This window comes from Eublepharis macularius, chromosome 2 (genome assembly GCF_028583425.1).
Source record: "Eublepharis macularius isolate TG4126 chromosome 2, MPM_Emac_v1.0, whole genome shotgun sequence".
NCBI classification, from domain to species: domain Eukaryota; kingdom Metazoa; phylum Chordata; class Lepidosauria; order Squamata; family Eublepharidae; genus Eublepharis; species Eublepharis macularius.
The window spans coordinates 134,233,160-134,253,916 of NC_072791.1; the positions used below are offsets into that span (position 1 = coordinate 134,233,160).

General features: G+C 44.3%; 1 protein-coding gene across 2 annotated transcripts in view; it reads right to left on the reverse strand.

Moving 5' to 3' along the window:
• Positions 1 to 20,757, reverse strand: part of LSP1 (lymphocyte specific protein 1) — a 116,457-nt gene that overhangs the window by 20,219 nt on the left and 75,481 nt on the right. For both annotated transcript variants that reach the window (XM_054970757.1, XM_054970758.1), the window contains exons 2-4: positions 16,692 to 16,844; positions 8,722 to 8,898; positions 789 to 1,107 (exon numbers count right to left, since the gene is read on the reverse strand). In XM_054970757.1, the coding sequence (XP_054826732.1) occupies positions 789 to 1,107; positions 8,722 to 8,898; positions 16,692 to 16,844 (649 nt within the window). The remainder of the gene's footprint in view (positions 1 to 788; positions 1,108 to 8,721; positions 8,899 to 16,691; positions 16,845 to 20,757) is intronic.

Here is a 20,757-nt window from a genome sequence, read left to right on the forward strand (position 1 = left end):
TAGTCTTAAACTCAAAAGAGACAGAATTCTAAAAGAAAGTGTGCTAGAGTATTTGGGTAAAACATGGGAACAAAAGCCTCTAAACTAAGAATTTAAGTATCTGTGAAGAGCCTAAGAACTAAAGTCTGTGCATGTACTGATTTTACCTCAGAAATACTCATGTTGAATTATTGCCGAAATTTTCAACCCTGATTTTACCTGACCCTTTCCTCTCTAGAATAAATAAAATAGTTACTTTTGAATTTTAAAAAAACCCACTAGTGCCATTTCTGCTGTTTAAGGACTAAGAGGGGAGGAGGAGGATGGAACATCATAACCCAAGCTGATCTCTTACTAATAAGTTCTGATGCTGCTTATAAAGCAGGGAAGGAGGAAACAAGTTTAAATTGTAGTTGCACAGAGTACTCGTTTTAGCTTTTATAGTATAACCTAGGGGGCAGATTAGCAACCAAACTATCCAGGTTACTTCTGTCTCTTTAATATTTAGAAGCCTCCAGAATCAGCAGCACAGATTTTCCTCTAGATTTTTAGCCTCCTTATAACCATCCATCATCCATTTCTTTTAAGCTTAGCTGACCTGTTTCAAGACTATAAAAGAGAAAATCACCACCAATTTAGCTACCCATGATTAACTTGGGACACCTGGAAAAATGGTTTGTCCAAGTATGGAAAAAGTACTAGGATCAAGCCTTCATAACTACAGCTTTGATTTTAATTGATGCCTTCAGGCTTCAGCCCCATACAAGGAAGGGTGAGCTGGGTCAGAGGAATAGGGCTTTTGCTCTCACCTCTTGCCTTTCCTTCGCTTCTTCTTCAGGCTCATTCTCTTGAGCAAAGTCCTGGTTCTCCTCTCCAATTCCAGTAGACAGGTTCTCCTCTGTAATTTCCAGTGCTGCATTTAACTTTTTCTGCCCCTCCAGTTCTTCTTCTATTTCACTCTGATCGAACGATGGTGAAACAGGAACAAATTTAAGAAAGTTTGAAGGCCCACATCCAAACCGGATGATGGCTGGAGAATCTGGCTCCTGGTCCAGATGAACCTGCTCTAACTTGGCTTCTGTTTCCCTTAGATTGCTGTCCTCTTCTCCACAGGAATGCCTTGGGGACCTAGAATGAGAACGCAGGGAGAAAGAAGAGCCTTTGAATGCACAAACTGATCCAGTGTACTTCTGTGTAGGAACCTTAAAGGAACCAGAGTATGAGAGAGAAACCATTTGAAAAAGTTAGGAATTCTTTTGGAGTGGAGAATATTCCATAGTTCCAAGGCCAGAAAGCATACTTCCCAGTAGATCAAGGCAATTAAAAAAAAACTGTGCTTTTCGGTGACAGGCCATGAACATCAGAAACAAGCAATAAAATTCAAAGCAGCTGTTCTGGGTAACATTTTCTACACCCTTTGTTGAATCCAAGGAGAGAGTAAACAACTGCTCCTTGCATGTTAGAACATTATGTACCCTGAAATGATAAGTTACCTTTTGTATCTACTAAACTGAAAAATTGCCTACCAAGCAATGAAACTTAGGTCACTGACAAGTGACACCACCTCTTCCCTGCACAAATATTGCATAAGTGGAAGACTACAACAGCATTCCCCCTTACTTAGGTGCAGGAGTTACATTTCACCATCCAACAGTATTCTACCCTTTCTTGCAGGCACCCATAGACAGAATAGCATCAACTTGCTATTCTAGGCAGGGCAGCCTTCTCAGTTATTACATTCTGTCCCAACTCACACTTCTATCACCCTTCATTTTCTTGATTGAGCATTCTCAGGAAGTCTTACAATTGAGATATAACATACATACTACAGCATAGCACAGGCCAGTTTGCCATACCAGTTGAACAGATTCATGAGCCAATATGGCAAGGCCGTACAGGTACTCTGTCTGGATGAGTTCTGCCTGTCAGGAGATATGAAGGAGGGAATGCCATCTCTTTGTTGATTTCTACTGACACTAAAGTAGATAGGAAATCCTAGAAAGCACTTTTTACTCAAAAATAAATCTGAGTTGAAGATGACTTATCCTCAAGTAAGTGTGCACAGGATTACAGCCCAAGCTTATAACATCCAATACAACCATTCTTAGAGACAATTACTTAAAGAGCAATCCTAAAGAAAACTATTTCAAATACAAATCAAGAGTTTCCACCAAGTCCACATGTTGGGATAGTTAGCCATATTTCTGAGGGGTGTTAAAAAACAACAGGGTTCCCCTTTCCTCTCTCCTTAATTACAAACTGCTCTCCAACACAAGTCTCGATGCTTATATTGAGAAATTTCCCAACTTAACATACAGAAGCTGCGCTACCCTTTCACTAACAAAAAGGTTTCCTCTTCTTCACTTATCCTCAGAATAGTCTCACTTCTGAGGGGGAGGGAGGAGCCAAACCCTTTTAGAAGAGAAAGAAAAGTACAATATCTAAAAATGCACTAACAGACACCTACTTCTACCATATCTCTCCTAACCTTCAAGAACACTACATTCCCAGCTGTGCTGCTGCACCTAGATTTAAATGCTTCCATCAGTTACGTGGCTAGGTAACACACCTCCTTTTCATCTGCCCTGTCCTGTTGCAGGTGTTCTCTGCTTTCCCAGTTGAAACAAGCTCTCTTAGCCAATCAATCATTTTGTTTCTTTAAAAGCAAGAAACTTACCATACATGTAGTCATGGGTGTGTTTTAGCTAGAGCTTATCTCGTATTGAGTTGCAGTATTTAGATAGCTCAGCCTTTTTTCTTGCTCACAAATATGTTAACTAGCTAGTCTGTCTGTTTATATGGGGGGTAGGGGTCATTTGCAATTTCCAACCACTTCCCTACTTTGTCACAAGAGAACAATATCTAGGTAATCAAGCAAGTTGTTATTTACCAGCTTAAACTATAAAGTTGATCTTTCCATACAGTTAAAACTGAAAACTTGTGCACACTTACCTGGACAAAGTATAAATATTACAATGGTAACAGTATTGCAAGGCATTATAATATTCCATTTTTCCTCATATCGTTCCCCATGTTTATATAAGCAACCATGACCTATACATAGTTAGCAGATACATACATCAAATTCATTGTTCTGGCCTGCATTAAGCATTTAAAAAGTTATAGCAAACTGACCACTATGTAGGGGCATTTGCTGATAAAAACGCTATGAGGTTTGTCCTTTTCTTGAGTTGGCATTTTTCCTGACAGAAGCTCTGCATTTACCAGCTACATAATGGGTACGGAGCGGATACATGTTATTACTATTTTTGCCTTCTCATGCAAAAATCTTTTTGGGCAAAGTTATTACTCAATTAATTTTGTATTAGAATATCCATTGTTTTTTAAAGATGTTTATGTACTTTTAGACTGTCTCCCTATATCCTGGAACCTAACTGATTGTTAACAAAAATGAACCTTGAGTGCCCTTCCTGCAGCTAAAAGACTTATATTGCAGCACTGGAGAGACAAACATCCACCTCCCATAATTCAATGAACTGAGGACCTTACAAATTTATCAATATTTGAATAAATGGTCTACAGGCAACATCTCAGGATGGACTTGTTGGTTACTTGGAAACCTTTTATGGATGCTTATGTGTAGATTTCTCACTATTGTTGTCACACTTCTGTTTGTATAAGGTTTGTTTTAATTTTCCTTCCTTTTTTTCAAATAAAAGATTTTTAAAAATTGGAAAAAACCTTAAAATGTTTTGCATCACTATGCTAGAAAATACCATACTTGTTGATTTTCCGCCTGTCCTACAGCTGTTAAAGTCATATAAACCCTGTTATGTCCCACACTCAACAAGGGTACTAATCAGAGTTCTCAAATTCTTTCTCAAAGCAAATACTGGATACATATTACCAGAGTCTGTTGGTGGGTAAAGCTATGTTTTTTCCACTAACTAAAGAGCAACTGTCAAATAGTGTTGGACTAGGATCTTGAAGGTCTAGGTTCTAATCCCCACACTTGCACAGAAACTTGCTAGGTAGGTGACCTTGAGCCAGTCACACACAGTCAACTAGTGTTGCCAGGCCCCCTCAACCTCCCGGCGGGGAATTGGAGCCTGACACTTACCTGTGGGGGGGGGGGTGCGCACACAAAGCGCGCGCACACTCCCGCAAGCACAATGACATCACTTCCGGGAAGTGACATCATCAGGCAGCCCCTGGGAGTGCACTCACATGCCGCAGGGGCCCGGATTAAGGATGCTGCAGAGTGTGGAAGCATGGTTGTTGTGGGTTTTCCGGGCTGTATTGCCGTGGTCTTGGCATTGTAGTTCCTGACGTTTCGCCAGCAGCTGTGGCTGGCATCTCCAGAGGTGTAGCACCAAAAGACAGAGATCTCTCAGTGTCACAGTGTGGAAAAGATGTTGGCAGGTCATTTGTATCTACTCAGGAGGGGTGGGGTTGAGCTGAGTCATCCTGTAAGAGTTTCCCAGGGTGTGGAAAGCTAATGGCGGGAGGCTTCACTGTATCCTGAGGAGGTTCTTTTGCATATGGATTGGTGCTTGATGTGCTAATCTTCTCTGCAGGGCTATTATCGAGTATAGAGTGTTTTGGTTGTTGGGGGTTTTCCGGGCTGTATTGCCGTGGTCTTGGCATTGTAGTTCCTGACGTTTCGCCAGCAGCTGTGGCTGGCATCTTCAGAGGTGTAGCACCAAAAGACAGAGATCTCTCAGTGTCACAGTGTGGAAAAGATGTAGGTCATTTGTATCTACTCAGGAGGGGTGGGGTTGAGCTGAGTCATTCTGTAAGAGTTTCCCAGGGTGTGGAATGCTAATGGCGGGAGGCTTCCCTGTATCCTGAGGAGGTTCTTTTGCATATGGATTGGTGCTTGATGTGTTAATCTTCTCTGCAGGGCTATTGTCGGGTGTGGAGTGTTTTGTTGGCCTTGTGTTTTTCAGAACTGGAGCCCATGCTCTGTTCATTCTTAAGGTTTCTTCTTTCCTGTTGAAGTTTTGCTTATGCTTGTGAATTTCAATGGCTTCCCTGTGCAGTCTGACAAAGTAGTTGGAAGTGTTGTCCAGTATTTTGGTGTCCTGGAATAAGATACTGTGCCCTGTTTGAGTTAGGCTATGTTCAGCCACTGCTGATTTTTCAGGCTGTCCAAGTCTGCAGTGTCTTTCATGTTCTTTTATTCTTGTCTGGATGCTACGCTTTGTGGTCCCGATGTAAACTTGTCCACAGCTGCAGGGTATACGGTATACTCCTGCAGAGGTGAGGGGGTCTCTGCTGTCTTTTGCTGATCGTAGCATCTGTTGTATTTTTCGGGTGGGTCTGAATACTGCTTGAAGGTTATGCTTTTCCATAAGCTTTCCCATCTGATCAGTAATTCCTTTGATATATGGCAAAAACACTTTTCCTGTAGGTGACTGTTTTTCCTTGGTTGTTTGATTCATCCTGGGTTTGATTGCTCTTCGGATTTCATTTCTGGAGTAGCCATTTGCCTGAAGTGCGTGGTTTAGATGATTAATTTCCTCATTGAGAAAGCGCGGCTCACATATCCGTCTTGCACGATCAACTAATGTTTTCATTATGCCTCTTTTCTGTCGGGGGTGGTGATTGGAGTTTTTGTGTAAGTACTGATCAGTGTGAGTTGGTTTCCTGTAGACCTTGTGACCTAACTGAAAGTTTGCTTTGCGGATGACCAAGGTATCCAGGAATGAGAGTTTTCCCTCACTTTCTTTCTCCATTGTGAATTGTATGTTCAGGTGGATGTTGTTGAGATGATTCAAAAACTCCCTCAATTCTTCCTCCCCATGGCTCCAAATGATGAATGTATCATCCACAAACCGGAACCATACACTGGGTTTGTGGGGTGCTGATTCTATAGCTGTTTTTTCAAAATGTTCCATGTAGAAGTTTGCTATAACTGGGCTGAGTGGGCTCCCCATGTTCAGCAGTGGCTGAACATAGCCTAACTCAAACAGGGCACAGTATCTTATTCCAGGACACCAAAATACTGGACAACACTTCCAACTACTTTGTCAGACTGCACAGGGAAGCCATTGAAATTCACAAGCATAAGCAAAACTTCAACAGGAAAGAAGAAACCTTAAGAATGAACAGAGCATGGGCTCCAGTTCTGAAAAACACAAGGCCAACAAAACACTCCACACCCGACAATAGCCCTGCAGAGAAGATTAGCACATCAAGCACCAATCCATATGCAAAAGAACCTCCTCAGGATACAGGGAAGCCTCCCGCCATTAGCATTCCACACCCTGGGAAACTCTTACAGAATGACTCAGCTCAACCCCACCCCTCCTGAGTAGATACAAATGACCTACATCTTTTCCACACTGTGACACTGAGAGATCTCTGTCTTTTGGTGCTACACCTCTGAAGATGCCAGCCACAGCTGCTGGCGAAACGTCAGGAACTACAATGCCAAGACCACGGCAATACAGCCCGGAAAACCCTCAACAACCATCGTTCTCCGGCCGTGAAAGCCTTCGACAATACATAGAGTGTTTTGTTAGCCTGGTGTTTTTCAGAACTGGAAACCATGCTCTGTTCATTCTTAAGGTTTCTTCTTTCCTGTTGAAGTTTTGCTTATGCTTGTGAATTTCAATGGCTTCCCTGTGCAGTCTGACAAAGTAGTTGGAAGTGTTGTCCAGTATTTTGGTGTCCTGGAATAAGATACTGTGCCCTGTTTGAGTTAGGCTATGTTCAGCCACTGCTGATTTTTCAGGTTGTCCAAGTCTGCAGTGTCTTTCATGTTCTTTTATTCTTGTCTGGATGCTACGCTTTGTGGTCCCGATGTAAACTTGTCCACAGCTGCAGGGTATACGGTATACTCCTGCAGAGGTGAGGGGGTCTCTACTGTCTTTTGCTGATCGTAGCATCTGTTGTATTTTTCGGGTGGGTCTGAATACTGCTTGAAGGTTATGCTTTTTCATAAGCATACCCATCTGATCAATAATTCCTTTGATATATGGCAAAAACACTTTTCCTGTAGGAGACTGTTTTTCCTTGGTTGTTTGATTCATCCTGGATTTGATTGCTCTTCGGATTTCATTTCTGGAGTAGCCATTTGCCTGAAGTGCGTGGTTTAGATGATTAATTTCCTCATTGAGAAAGTGCGGCTCACATATCCGTCTTGCGCGATCCACTAATGTTTTCATTATGCCTCTTTTCTGTCAGGGGTGGTGATTGGAGTTTTTGTGTAAGTACCGATCAGTGTGAGTTGGTTTCCTGTAGACCTTGTGTCCTAACTGAAAGTTTGCTTTGCGGATGACCAAGGTCAGGAACTACAATGCCAAGACCACGGCAATACAGCCCAGAAAACCCACAACAACCATCGTTCTCCAGCCGTGAAAGCCTTCGACAATACAGTGTGGAAGCACTCCTGCCCCCCACAGTATCCAAAAATGCACCCATTTCGGCCCAGATCGGGCTCATTTCGGGATCCGTTTTGGCACGGATCGGGCCCGTTTTGAGCTGCTGTGGAGTGCAGGACGCTCCTGTGCTCTGCAGTGGCCTGAAACGGGCCCTATCCAGGCAAAAACAGGCCTGTTTTGGGCTGCTGCAGAGTGCAGGAGTGCTCCTGTGCTCTGCAGTGGCTCAAAACAGGCCTGATCTGCACAAAAATGGGCCCCAAACAAGCCCAATATGGGCTGAAATGGGTGTGTTTTGGCCGCTGTGGAGGGCAGGAGTGCTCCTGCACTCCGCAGCAGCCCCAATCCGGGCTTGATCCAGGTCAAAACGGGCCCAATCCAGGCAGCTGCAGTGCATGGGAGTGTGCAGTGCCACAGGGGAGTGCACACGGAACGTGTGCTCCCCCCGCTGGCCAGGTATGTGGGAGTGTGGTGGTGGTGGTGGGGATCCCCCACCCCTGGCGGGGGTCTGGCATCCCCCTACTCTCAAGCCTAACCTACCTTACAGGATTGTCATGATGATAAAATGAAGAACAATGTAAGCTACTGTCGGTAGGTCTTCATTGGGAAGAAAGGTGGAAAATGAATAAAGGAATGAATAAAATATGCCTATACTGAAAAACAGCCTTAGAAGTTAAAAGAGAAGTAGTTCATAGTATATTGGGTTATTTTGGCCTGAGCTACCACACTAGGCATACATATCCCATTGAATTCTGTTGGACTTACTTCCAAGTATACATGTATAGGATTGCTAATCAGCCTGGAGAAAAATTTCCTGTCACTTTAATAGAGACTAATGTGTAGACATGGGCAGTTTCATGGCATAGAGATAAGTAACCTCACCTAGTAAATAACAACAACAACAACAACAACATTTGATTTATATACCGCCCTTCCAGACAACTTAATGCCCACTCAGAGCAGTTTACAAAGTATGTTACTATTATCCCCACAACAAAACACCCTGTGAGGAGGATGGGGCTGAGAGAGCGCCAGAGAACTGTGACTAGGGGCCAAGCTACACATGACGAATGACACTTGAACGGCAAGTGGATTGAGTGGAGGGCAAGTGAACAGGGAGAAATACACTTGCTGTTCAAGTGTCATTCGTCATGTGTAGCTTGGCCCTGAGTCACCCAGCTGGCTTCAAGTGGAGGAGTGGGGAATCATACCCGGTTCTCCAGATTAGAGTCTTGCGCTCTTAACCACTACACCAAACTGGCACAATAGTGTCTTTTAAAAGTACAGGACATTTTGGCCAGGCTTGCTTGTAATCTCATTGCTACATTTCTTCCAGATGCCTGGTTTATGTTCAGTATATTGCCATTTTCTTTAGAGAATCCTTTTCACCCCGTACCTTTCTTCCCATTGAGCAGGGGCTGCCTGCTGGGCTTCTGTCCATTGGTATATCCGCTCTCCTTCTTGTGCACCTTCTCCTGCCCATCTCTGCTTGCGCTGCTCAAGTTTCTGCGACCAGTCACTAAAGCCCTCATCCTCTTCTAATTCTGAAGTCCCAGAAGGTTTACCATCAAACCTGAGATATGGGGGTGGGAGAGAAAGAATTAATACAATGCACATTCAGAATAATACAGGCACCATTCTGGTCTGTGTGCCTGGATCCACAATGCTGGTTGGAAAAGCAGAGATCTTGAAGGACATGGTGATGTAATTTAGTTGACCCTGGTGACTCAGTTAAGAGCCTAGGGGTTATACTAGAACCCAGTGTTGCAGCTAGAGAAGCAAGTACAAGCAGCTGCAAAAAAGGCCTCACAAATCAGATTAGCCTAGATGATGGCCTTGGCATGGCCATGCAAAATCTGCCCAACAAACTGCTAGCTTTTTGGTTTGTTTCACCTGCACCCATACACAAGCTTTTTCAAGGGCAATTAAAGTACAGAGTTCACATTCTCTAATGACTGGACAAATTGTCTTCCTTTTCAAAAGGTTGCTACTGCCAGTAGCAGGCGAAACAAACAGGCGCAGGTGAAACAAACCAAAAAGCTAGCAGTTTGTCGGGCAGATTTTACATCCCCCCGTGGAGAGAGAGAGCTGGAAGAGGAAATTTAGAGCAACGAAGCTGTTTGTTTAATCCAGCAACCCTCAAGAGAAGGAAATCATAGGCAAGTGCAGTCTGCAAAATGTGTGTTGGAACTGTTTGAAATTAGAAGCACCATATTGAAGAGAACTGTAGTTCAAAAGACTGTGCTTTCAAAGAATAACCGGACTTCTTAGAAATTGATATTACATACATGTTTATGGTTGCATATTTATTTGAATGTTATTGTGACAAGTGACATATATACGAGGATTATAACTTTGTGAATTGGTTGTAACTATTATTGTAAACTATATTGAAATGTGATATTTATTAACTTGTTTGTATTGCAAAATAAGAGGACAGAACACTTTATATTAAACTAGAAACAAAGCCCATTGTGGGGGGGAAATACAACGGTCTCTAGAAAAGGGAGAGTGGGCAGGCAATCATTCCCTCTTCCTCTGTCACTGATCCTGGCCGTTGAAGGAGTGGGATGAGCATTGCCACCTGCTCTACACCTGATCTCAGCAACATGAAGGGGTGGTGGGCTTTGCTACCTACTGCAGGTCTGATACAGGCCAGGTAAAGGGGGGCAGGCATTTCCACCTGCTCCACTCCCGATCCCAGCTGGGTGAAGGGAAAATGGGCATTGCCTTCTGCTCTGCACCTGATTACAGCTAGGTGAAGGGGGGCAGACATTGCTGCCTTCTCCAAACCTGATCCCAGCTGGGTGAAGGGGTGGGTGGGCACTGACACCTGTTCCTTGATGGGTGAAGGGAGGAACGAGCACTACCTTCTGCTTCTCACCTGATCCTGACAGATGAAGGCGGGCAGTGGGCTTTGCTACGTGCTCTGCTCTTGATCCCAACTGGGTGAAGGGGGTGGGGGCATTGCCACCTTCTCTGCTCCTGATTCCGGCAGGTTGAAGAGGGTCAGAGATTGCTGCCTGCTTGGCTCCTGATTCTGACAGGGTGAAGATGGGGTGGGTATTGCCGCCTGCTCAGTGACTTATTCCAGTAGGTTGAAGGAGGTGGGCATTTCTACCTGCTCCACTTCTTGTCCAGGCTGGGTGAATGGAAGAAGGGAATTGCCTCCTGCTGCGTACCTGATCCCACCCAGCTGAAGGCACTGGGAGGGCATTGGCACCTGCTCCACTCCTGATCCCAGCCGGGTGAAGGGGGTGGGCATTGCCACCTGCTCCACTCCAAATACCAGCTGGGTTACAGTGGGGTGTGGGCATTGCCACTTGCTCCACTCCTAATGCTAGTTGTGATAAAGAGGGTGTGGGCATTGCCACCTTCTCCACTCCTAATAACAGCTGGGTTAAGGCAGAGCGTGGGCATTGCCACCTGCTCTGCTCTTGATCCCAGCTGGCTGAAGGGGGGCGGGTATTGCCACTTGCTCTGCTCCTAATATCAGCTGGGTTAATATTGGGGGCAGGCATTACTACCTGCTCCGCTCCTAATACCAGCTGGTTTAAGGCGGGGTGGACATTGCCACCTGCTCCAGTACTCATATCAGTTTGGTTAAGGTGTAGGGGTGGGCATTGCCACCTGCTCCAGTACTAATACCAGCTGGGTTAAGGTGGTGGTGGACATTACCACCTGTTCCACTCCTAATACCAACTGGATGGGGGGGGGGCATTGCCCCCTGCTCCGCTCCTAATATTAGCTGGGTTAAGGTGGGGGATGGGCATTGCCACCTGCTCTGCACCTAATACCAGCCTGGTTAAGGCACGGGGAAGGCATTGCCCCCTGCTCCGCTCCTTTTCCCTGCCTGGGCTTCCCACCATGGCATGTTTTCTGGAGCGATGTGGTGAGTTACCTGGGCTTTCCTCTGCAGCAGCGCCCTCTGGTGGTGCACCAGGGTATAAAGTGAGTCATCTGAAACACGCTTACTCAATTATACAGTAAGATCGTTTAATAAGTAAAAACCTAGAACAAGTTTATGAAAGTATATTGATCTTGGAGTAATTCAGCAAATACAACATGGGTTATGAGCAAACTGACTAAATCTGACTCAAGTAACAGGGAAAAAAATTAGGGGGGATTTTCTGTTAGCTTCAGAGTGAGGAGAAACTGGCCACAGGGCATTACAAAATATGAAACAGAAAAGTCAAACATTATTTAAAAAATGATCTTTTGCAGGCAGGAAAAGTACACCACCGACTAGTAAGTGTTGAGCAGTTCACACCCAGTGCACAGTTTGAAATAATTAAAGGGTCCTACATGATATGGCATGGGGAAACCAAGCTGAACTTCAGCTATTTCATAGGTTTTGAAGAATACACTAAGGTTGGAGGGATGTTCTCTCCTACTCCTTAATAAAGAGAGAGAAGTACTCATACCCAACTGGCAAGAGTCTGTCATGTGGCCTTCAGAGTACACAGACTGCATTCCAAAGCTATGATCAAATACAATTGCTGAAATTTAATCCAAAGAGGCACAGGCCTCTTGGTCACAGTTAACCAAAAGACAAATCAGTTACTAAATTAAGATGGGGGGGGGTTGCTTTGGGGTGTCTTTCATTATTGTCTGTGTTCCAGATTTCCTTCACTGCCTTAGACTCAACTGCTTTAATGAAAGATCCCCCTGCAACCTTTAAGCACAATTTAAAGGACTGCACTGCCTCTTTGCTCCAGAGCAGTTTTAGCAATAAGTATAATTTAGGAATTTAAGTTATACATGTCTCTGCCCCACAATATATAGGTCATCCTGGGTTCTCAGAACTGGACAGTGTTTAAGTATGAATTAATAAGCATGGGCAGCAGCATAACTTAGGGGTGTTCATTCAGATAATAAGTAATCACAATTCAATAATGACAATTCTTCAGTATGAATAATATAACTGCAATAATTTACAACGTTCAGTAAAGATCAGAAATGTTTCAATGATATTCTGGCATCTTGCTGTTATTCCAGCATCTCTCCTGCCCACCCCCCTCAAAAAAAGCCAGAAGGAGGAAAAATTACACAGGAGATATGCTGATAGAGACATTGTCTATCCAGAAGAGTTTGCCAAGATTTATGCCAAACGGGATCATAACTTGTTAGTATTCTTGTGCTCAGCATTTCCTCTTCCCACTAATCACTGTTATGATTTCACTGACTTTGGGAGCACTCTCACAATCTATTCAAGAACAGATTCTATATTTATGTGAGTGATTTTATTTTCTGGGCCTTGGCCTGCTAAGCATGGACAAAAATTTTGCTGACAGCCTGGAAGGGCAGATTGCAGCAAAACAGAGGCAATGGCTACAACTTGTCCCCACAGGAAAGCCACAATAGAAGAGAAGCAGTAGCCCCCCCTCCCCCACCGCCTCCAAAACACCCCCCATATCAAACCAAATGAGAAGTGCGATATCTGAGATATTTCTTGTGTGTGTGTGTGTGTGTAAAGCACCATCAAATAGCAGCTGACTATGGTGACCCCTGCTGAACATGTGAAATATTATGTATACAAATGCAATATTCAGGTCCAGTAGCATCTTAAAGACCAATGGGATGAAGGGAGCTTTGACTCTCAACTCTTGAAAGCTCATACCCTGGAAATCTACTTGGTTTTTAAGGTGCTACTGGTGCTACTAAAATCAAAAAGAGTTGATTTTGCTACCGCAGACTAACACGGCTAACTCCTCTGCATCTATGACTGGTGCTACTAAAGACCAACATGGCTACCCACTTGAAACTATGTATACCAATGGTAAGAGTTTTGTGATTACATCAATCTGGATGGAGATCTGAGTGGCAATGTTCATTTTTTGAGTCATTATGGCAAGGTAACTCAAACATGCACACTTTTTAAAGAGCCTGTCTGATTTTAAGCAGGGTCAACTTTGGTTACTAATTGGAGGGAGACCTCCAAGGAAGACCATAGTCATTATGCAGAGGCAGCAATGGCAAGCCACCTCTGTTAATCTCTTGCCTTGAAAACCCCAGCAGGGGTCACCATAAGTTGGCTATGGCTTGATGGCATTTTCCACCAGCACCACTGATTCTACCTTACACAAAAGTTCCAATTCTAGTTAAAAGGAGTTTTAAAGGAGTGTCCCGTTTTTTTCTTTTGAGATGAAAAGTAAGATAGTTCTTAAAGCAGAGGGGCAATTCCTTAACAATGTATGTTGCCCATGAATTTACTGCCCTCAGAAAATCCTAATTCTGCAATTGAAAATGGGGTACATTACACAAAGTAGGAAAAATGACACAAATTGCCTTCAATGTTCTTATTCATATTAAATGAAAGGTTTAGATTATTGCAGAATTTCCAGTATTTTGGCAAGAATCAGAATGACTGAAGAGTTCAGGTTCTATAACTCATATCAGTTTCACAGGTAGGCAACTAGCATTGTTTGCATATATGTGCGGAAGCCACTGGAGTGGTATAGATCAAACTTTGAAATGTTTTTTTTTAAAAAATTAAGCAGATATCTAGCATGTTTTCTCAGCAGGACTTAATTAGAAATTTGAAACAAGAATACAAAATTCCTGTCTTGGCTAGCATTCCTTCAGCTTGTATATATACAAGTTCACTTGAAGTTGTTCAAATGAGTGAATGACACAAGAAGCAAGCAGGGCAAGGTGGTGACTGTTACCCGTCACAGTTTATAACAGGCATCCTTTACTCAGCAGGGCTGGATCTAGGGTTGCTGGCGCCCAGGACAACCCTAGTCTGACCCCTTGCGTGAGTGCAGTGCGCACGCGCTCCTGGCTTCTGTGACGTCATCACGCAGGGTGGAGTGTGCTGCCCGCACAGTACGCCAACGGAGGCAGCATGCAGGACTGGAAAACAGCCCGCGCCATTCGCCTCCCCGCAGGACAGGGGGCGGCCAGCCACCTCCTGTCCTGCGGGGCAGGCGAATGGCGCAGGCGGCCTTGCAGCCTCCCGTGCTGCCTTTTGTCTGCCCCGCAGGACAGGGGGCAGCCAGCTGCCCCCTGTCCTGTGGGGAGGCGAATGGCATGGGCGGCCTCGCTGCCCCCCACACTGCCTTTTGCCTGCCCTGCAGGACAGGGGGCGCGCAGCAAGCCGGCCGCCCCCTGTCCTGCAGGGCAGGCGAAAGGCAGCGTGGGGGCCTGGGAGGCTGCCCATGCTGCCGCCCACGCACTACCCACAGCTGGCAGCTGCTCCCAGTGCCCCCTCCCTGGCGGCGCTGGGAACAGACTACCCCCCTGTCCCCCCCTCGATCCAGCCCTGTTACTCAGAAATGTGCAGCCTCTACATTAGATCTGTGGGGGATCTAATGCTCTGGAATAAGGGATGTCTGACAAATCTAATCTAGACCTACAGCAACGTTACGACAGCTGCTCTTTAGAGGTGACTGCATTAAACCCTTTACTTCATGGAATGATTAGATATTTGTACCAACATAGAGCCAAGCTACAAGTGACAAATGACACTTGAACAGCAAGTGAACAGACTCACATGTATTCCTCCCTGTTCACTTGCACTCCACTACGTGATCAAGTGGAGGGCAAATGAACAGGGAGGAATACACGTGAGTCTGTTCACTTGCTGTTCAAGTGTCATTTGTCACTTGTAGCTTGGCCCACAGCTTATAAGAAGAGGATGAGTCACCATAAGGGGGAGCCGAGTTTACATAAGAGAAAGCTAGTGCTTATAGTAGATTAATAGTATGTTAATCTTTGTAGCCAGATCAGCAACTGCAGACAAGGCTGAGAAATTACTGGGGAGCTACCCTCAATACAAAAAAATGAAAAACTTTTCTAAAATAACTCTGGGCCAAGCTACACATGACGAATGACACTTGAACAGCAAGTGTATTTCTCCCTGTTCACTTGCCCTCCACTCAATCCACTTGCCGTTCAAGTGTCATTCGTCATGTGTAGCTTGGCCCTCAGTGTGTATTCATGTTCTTTTGCATTTACATCTACTCCATTACACAAAATGGTTACAGAAATCCTTTTCAGACAATATAGGTGGTACACAAGTAATCATGGTGGTGGTGAATACAGGCTCCAGTCTACACAAGTTCATTTGAAAGTACATTGAAAGAGGTGGTAGGGATCCAATTTGAACAACAGAGCATATGGAGAGAAGGACACTGAACCCTTCCTCTGTCAGAGCTTCTTCCTGCAGCCTTTCTCCCAACTGCTGCACTTCAGCCAAGGCTATGTCTGGTATAAAATTATTTTTTGGAGGGAAAGTACAGAGAGGTCAGTTGGGGAGGTGACAACTTTTTACTCAGCACATGCAGCCCTTTTCTGCTAAAAACAGACACACCAGTCCTCTTGTACCATGACTGGGGCACTCCTATGTTTAATCCAAGGAAGTGCCTATTATCACATCAAGTTTTTTCATTCTCAGTTGCCCTCCTGGAAGTAAATTTCCTTGATATTTTCTGGAACAAACTTCCAGGAACCCACGCTGAGGAAGGTTTCAATATTGGTTTGTTAAGGTTTCTAATCTGCTGTGTTTCCAAATGTTCATGGCAGGTACAGTATTTTAAAACACTTGGCCATTAAACACTTGCCCAAAGAAAGCATCACATCTCTGCTGAAGATGGTTTCAAGTGGATAACTATGTTGGTCCATAGTAGAAGAGCAAGATTCAGGTCCAGTAGTATCTTAAAGACCAACTAGATTTCCTGAGTATGAGTTTTTCATCAGATATCTGACAAAGAGAGTTTTGACTCTTGAAAGCTGATACCCTCAAAATCTAGTTGGTAAAGTGCTACTGGACCCAAATCTTGAACTGAACATATTTAATGTCAGATTTTGCCTAGACCATGAAGGAGGATAATTTCACAGCTGAAGTCTTGAGGTAAGAGAGAAAGACACTTGGGTTTAGACATGGCAGATGACCAGACACGGATGGTGGGCTGCAGTTACCTTGGTTGGGTGCACTGCACTGTGGGATTAATGTGTAGAACAGCTGACCACATGTATCCTCCACATCACATGGAGAATCTCAGGCAATCACTAGTGGTTGCTTATGACTGCCTCCAGTGCCACATAAATTCTCCTGGTGATACACGCAATTCACTTAGCACATCACCCCACACACTTTCCCCCAGTGTGGAGCATCCACCCCATGGAAGCTGGTTCATTCATCCACTACACAGCTAGCATAATGTGCAGATCAACCTTGATGTTTTAATGACAGATGTCCTGTTTTCCTGTCTAAGAATGTTGTAAATGTCCATTGGTATGAGAACACATAAACTTTTGAGTTTCACTGAATTATTCATCAGGCAGCTGAGAAGTATGCAACATGATTTTTAGGAGTGGTCTAGAACAAATAGTCCTCTAGTTTTGCGTTTAGTTTCTACTTACTGGCTTTCTTGTGCTGACTCTCCATTTTGTGAAGATGTGCCAATGCTTTCAACACCTTCCTCTGCCTGGGACCTCAGCTGTCTCTCACGTTCTCTCCGGCGCCTCTCTCTAGCTGCCTCCTCCTCATCTTCCACACTCCACTGTGCTGTTAGCCTATCACAAAGAAAATACAGTCATGTGTTATTTCAAGAAAATAGCCTCAATCCTGCAGAAAAGACGAGGCTTGCGTGTTGTAGCAGAAACGTACAGCAGATGGACAAGGTATGTTTCAAGGAAGCTTATCACATTACTGATCCTCTTCTCAAGGACCCCTTGATAAGCACAAAGCTTGAAAACCACAGCTCTGTGGCTTCTGACACATAATGTATCCACAAAGAGAGAGACCTCAAGATAAGATAATTAGTAGCTATGTTTGGGGAGCATGAAGTAGTCAAGTTCCAGAGTTCATATTTGCAATATAGGGGAAAAATTAAAGAAAGGAAGAATGTGAGACATTGCTCTTACCTTTGTATTGTTTGCTTAAAACATTTGTTAGCTACCTTTCTATCATGTAGGAACTCAAGGCAGCTTACAATATAAACAATCACAGATAAAAACAAATTTTAAAATCAATGCCGTTTAGGACTGCCAGTAAGAAAGCACTCCTAAGTAAAAACTTCTTCAGCTGTCTCTTGTAAATAGATAATGAAGGGTTCGGGCACATTTCCCTGGGGATGCTGTTCCATAACCTTGGAACTGCCACCAAAAAGGCCCTGTCTCGTGTACCCACCAGACAAGCTTCTTTAGCTGACCATACAGTCAGGAGGGCCTCTTCCTATGATTTAAATTCCCAGATAGGAACATATGGGAAAAGATGGTCCTTTAGATACCCCTGTCCCAAGCCATATAGGGCTAGAAAGGCCAAAACCAACACCTTGAACTGTACGAGGGAGTGGCTTGGTAGGCAGTGTAATTGCTGTAATATTGGGGTTATATAATCCTAAACCTGGCCCCAACCAGTAGTCTAGCCACAGCATTCTGCACTAACTGCGGCTTCTGAACACTTTTTAAGGGTAGTCCCAAGTAGAGCACATTGCAAAAGTCCAGTCTAGATGTGACTAAGGCATGGATCACTATGGCTAGATCTGACTGAGCCAGGAATTGACGCAGCTGACACACCAGCCAAAGCACTCCAAACCATCACAGCCACATGGTTTTCCAAGGTGACTGCCATGTCAAGCTGCAAACATGACTTTTCTAGGGAAGTATAACTCCATCCAGAACAAGAGAGATTCCTCAAGTTCCTGATCTGCCTCTCTACTAACTCAGAGATCCTCTGTCTTGTCAGGATTCAGTTTCAGCTTGTTGGGCCTCATCCAGCCCATTACTGACTCCAAGCACTGGTTTAGAACATCAACAGCATCCTTGGAATTGGGTGGAAAAGAAAGACAGAGCTGGGTAACACATTGGTGACACTGCAGCTCAAACTTCCTGATGACCTCTCCCAGTGACTTCATGTAAATATTAAATAGTGTGGGGGATAAGAGCGAACCTTGTGGAATCCCACAGGGCAATGGCCAAGGAGCAGAGGAGAAATTCCCCAGTGCAGCCATCTGAGACTGACCTCCCACGTAGTACTCAAAGCACCATAACATGGTGCCCCTTAGCCCCAGTGGTGACTCAGAAGGCTACAATGGCAATGGTATTGAAGGGCACTGAGAGTTCCAGCAAGACTAGCTGGGTCACACTCCTTTTGTCTAGTTCTCAGTAAAGGCAACCAGTGCAGTCTCTGTTCCAAATTGCAGCCTGAATTGAAATTAGTCCAGAAAATCAGTCTCTTCCAAGAACCCCTGGAGCTGAGAAGCAACTGACCACTCTAACACCTTGCCCAAGATTAGGAACAGAAGACTGGAGAGTGGCCAGAAGCTCTCCAACACAGTAGGGCTCAGGGAGAATTTTTTCAACACAGGCCTAATCCTGCCTCCTTGAGCACAGTGGTTCAATTCTTGCCTTCAAGGAAGCATTTACCACTCCCTTTACTCATTTAGCTAGTCCCTCTCTGGTACCTTTAATCAGTCAGGAAGGGCAAGGATCAAGAGCACAGGTGGTAGGCTTCACATCTGCAAGAATCAACCAAGGCGGTATGAAAATCTGGAGAATCAAACGGCACAACTGTGCTTGTGTTGTATTAGCCTTTTTGGTTCACCATACTAAGAAGTGCTGGAATTCAGTCTCTAGAAAGAGTTCGTTCTCTTTTCAATTGCAGTTGAGTTTGGCTGCCAGTTATGTCCAAGGATTCCTCTTGATGTATCTTTGTGATTACAATAACATTATCTGGTTTTTAATGTATCGTGATCTTTACCAGTGTACATGGAATAACAGAGACAAAACACAGGAAGCAGCACCGACTGTGCCACCTCAGATTAGCAGATTGTGTGAAAAAATGCTTAGTGGAGACATTGCCTTAGTTCAAATCTGGATGTATCCATTGCTGTATGTAAGCACTATAGCTGTTAATGCTATGCCTTAAAGCAAAAACAAAGGAAGTTAAATAAATGAAGGGAAATAAAGAATGTGATAAAAATACATAGCCTGGCTTTGAGAGGCTAAGAAATCAGCCAAGAATGTTGGTCCTCCCCGTTCAATATTCAGGAGAGAGAATCCTGAGCATGAAAAGACCTTGACATGTTTTCTTAGAAACATTATATTTTCATCAGAATTCCCGAGCCAAGCTGTGCTGTTGCTACCAACCAGGCAGAGAATGTCAGAAGAGGGCACCAGGCCCTATCATTCTACAGACCTTCCCAGCCATTTCTGCTTCATGCTGTTTACCTTCTTCTCCCAACAAACTAAAACCTTGATATGTCTCTTCCCAGGATGTCCCAGTCACCAGATAATAAATTCTCTGTCAGGAAAACTACCTCTCAGATCTCAGAGGAAAGGACATGGCTGCTGTAACATTCCAACCTAGGTGAGAACATGAATTTTAGTGGCCAGACCATCCCTCCTCTGTTTTAGAGGTAGGCCAAATGTATATTATTATTATCATTTCTATTTTCCACAGTCCACCAGATGTTTGGGCTGGAATTTTTGGTCCCTCACCAACTGAGATTTTATCCAAGAATCTAGGAGTAAGTGAAGTATCACCTTAGTATGTGGCATGTTCCAAGTAGTGTGGCTGTTTGCAACTGGCCAGTTGTCTATGCCAATATTGCCTAGGTGTTTAGTTACTCCTTTTGGAATCACACCTAGATGTCCTATCACTACTGAAATAACAATTGTATTGCTGTTTCCACACGACTTACCTGCCTGCGGAACATCGCGTGAAAGACCCGGAAGACAGCGTCTTCCCGCATGAAATCATACCAGGAAGATGCAATTTCACGCAAAACTCCCAGATAACAGCGTCTTCCTGGTGCGATTTCATGCAAGAAGATGCTGTCTTCCGGGTCTTTCACGCGATGTTCCGCAGGCAGGTAAGTCGTGTGGAAATGGCCTATGTTTCTTTCAGAGACGCTGAACTTCAAATCATAGAACTTAATATTTTGTTATCATTTCAATCTTTCAAATTTGAGTGTAACCTGGTATTAACCTTCTTACTTCCAACCACAGTAATATCTGGAGCATTATGTTTTAGCTTCTTAATCTGTTTGGATTTTGAAATCCCAGAAGATCTTAACTTTCTCATTTTCAACAATTTTCTCGGGCTTATGATCCCACCAGTATTTCATGGATGGTAGCTTGCACATTTTTAAAGGTTACCTGGTCCCCTTACCCTCTCGGCGGGACAGGGTGTCAGGTTCTGACTGTGTTCAAACCAAAGAAACTCCATTTTGATCCTGTCTGTATATTACGTGTTTTCTTTGCAGGTGGCAAGCCTTCCACTGGAAGCTCACAGAGAGAAGAGGAATGTTATGTCTACAGATTTCTGCCTTTCCGACGCCCTTGGGAAACTTTCGCTTTCTCGCCCTCGGGCCGATTGTTTTGAGAACTGAGGGGGAGGATGGGGCCCACAGGGAACTGCTGTTCTGTACCTTTGCTTTTGCCTGTCATTCATAACAATTTCTAAGCTCAGCCCTGATCCTTG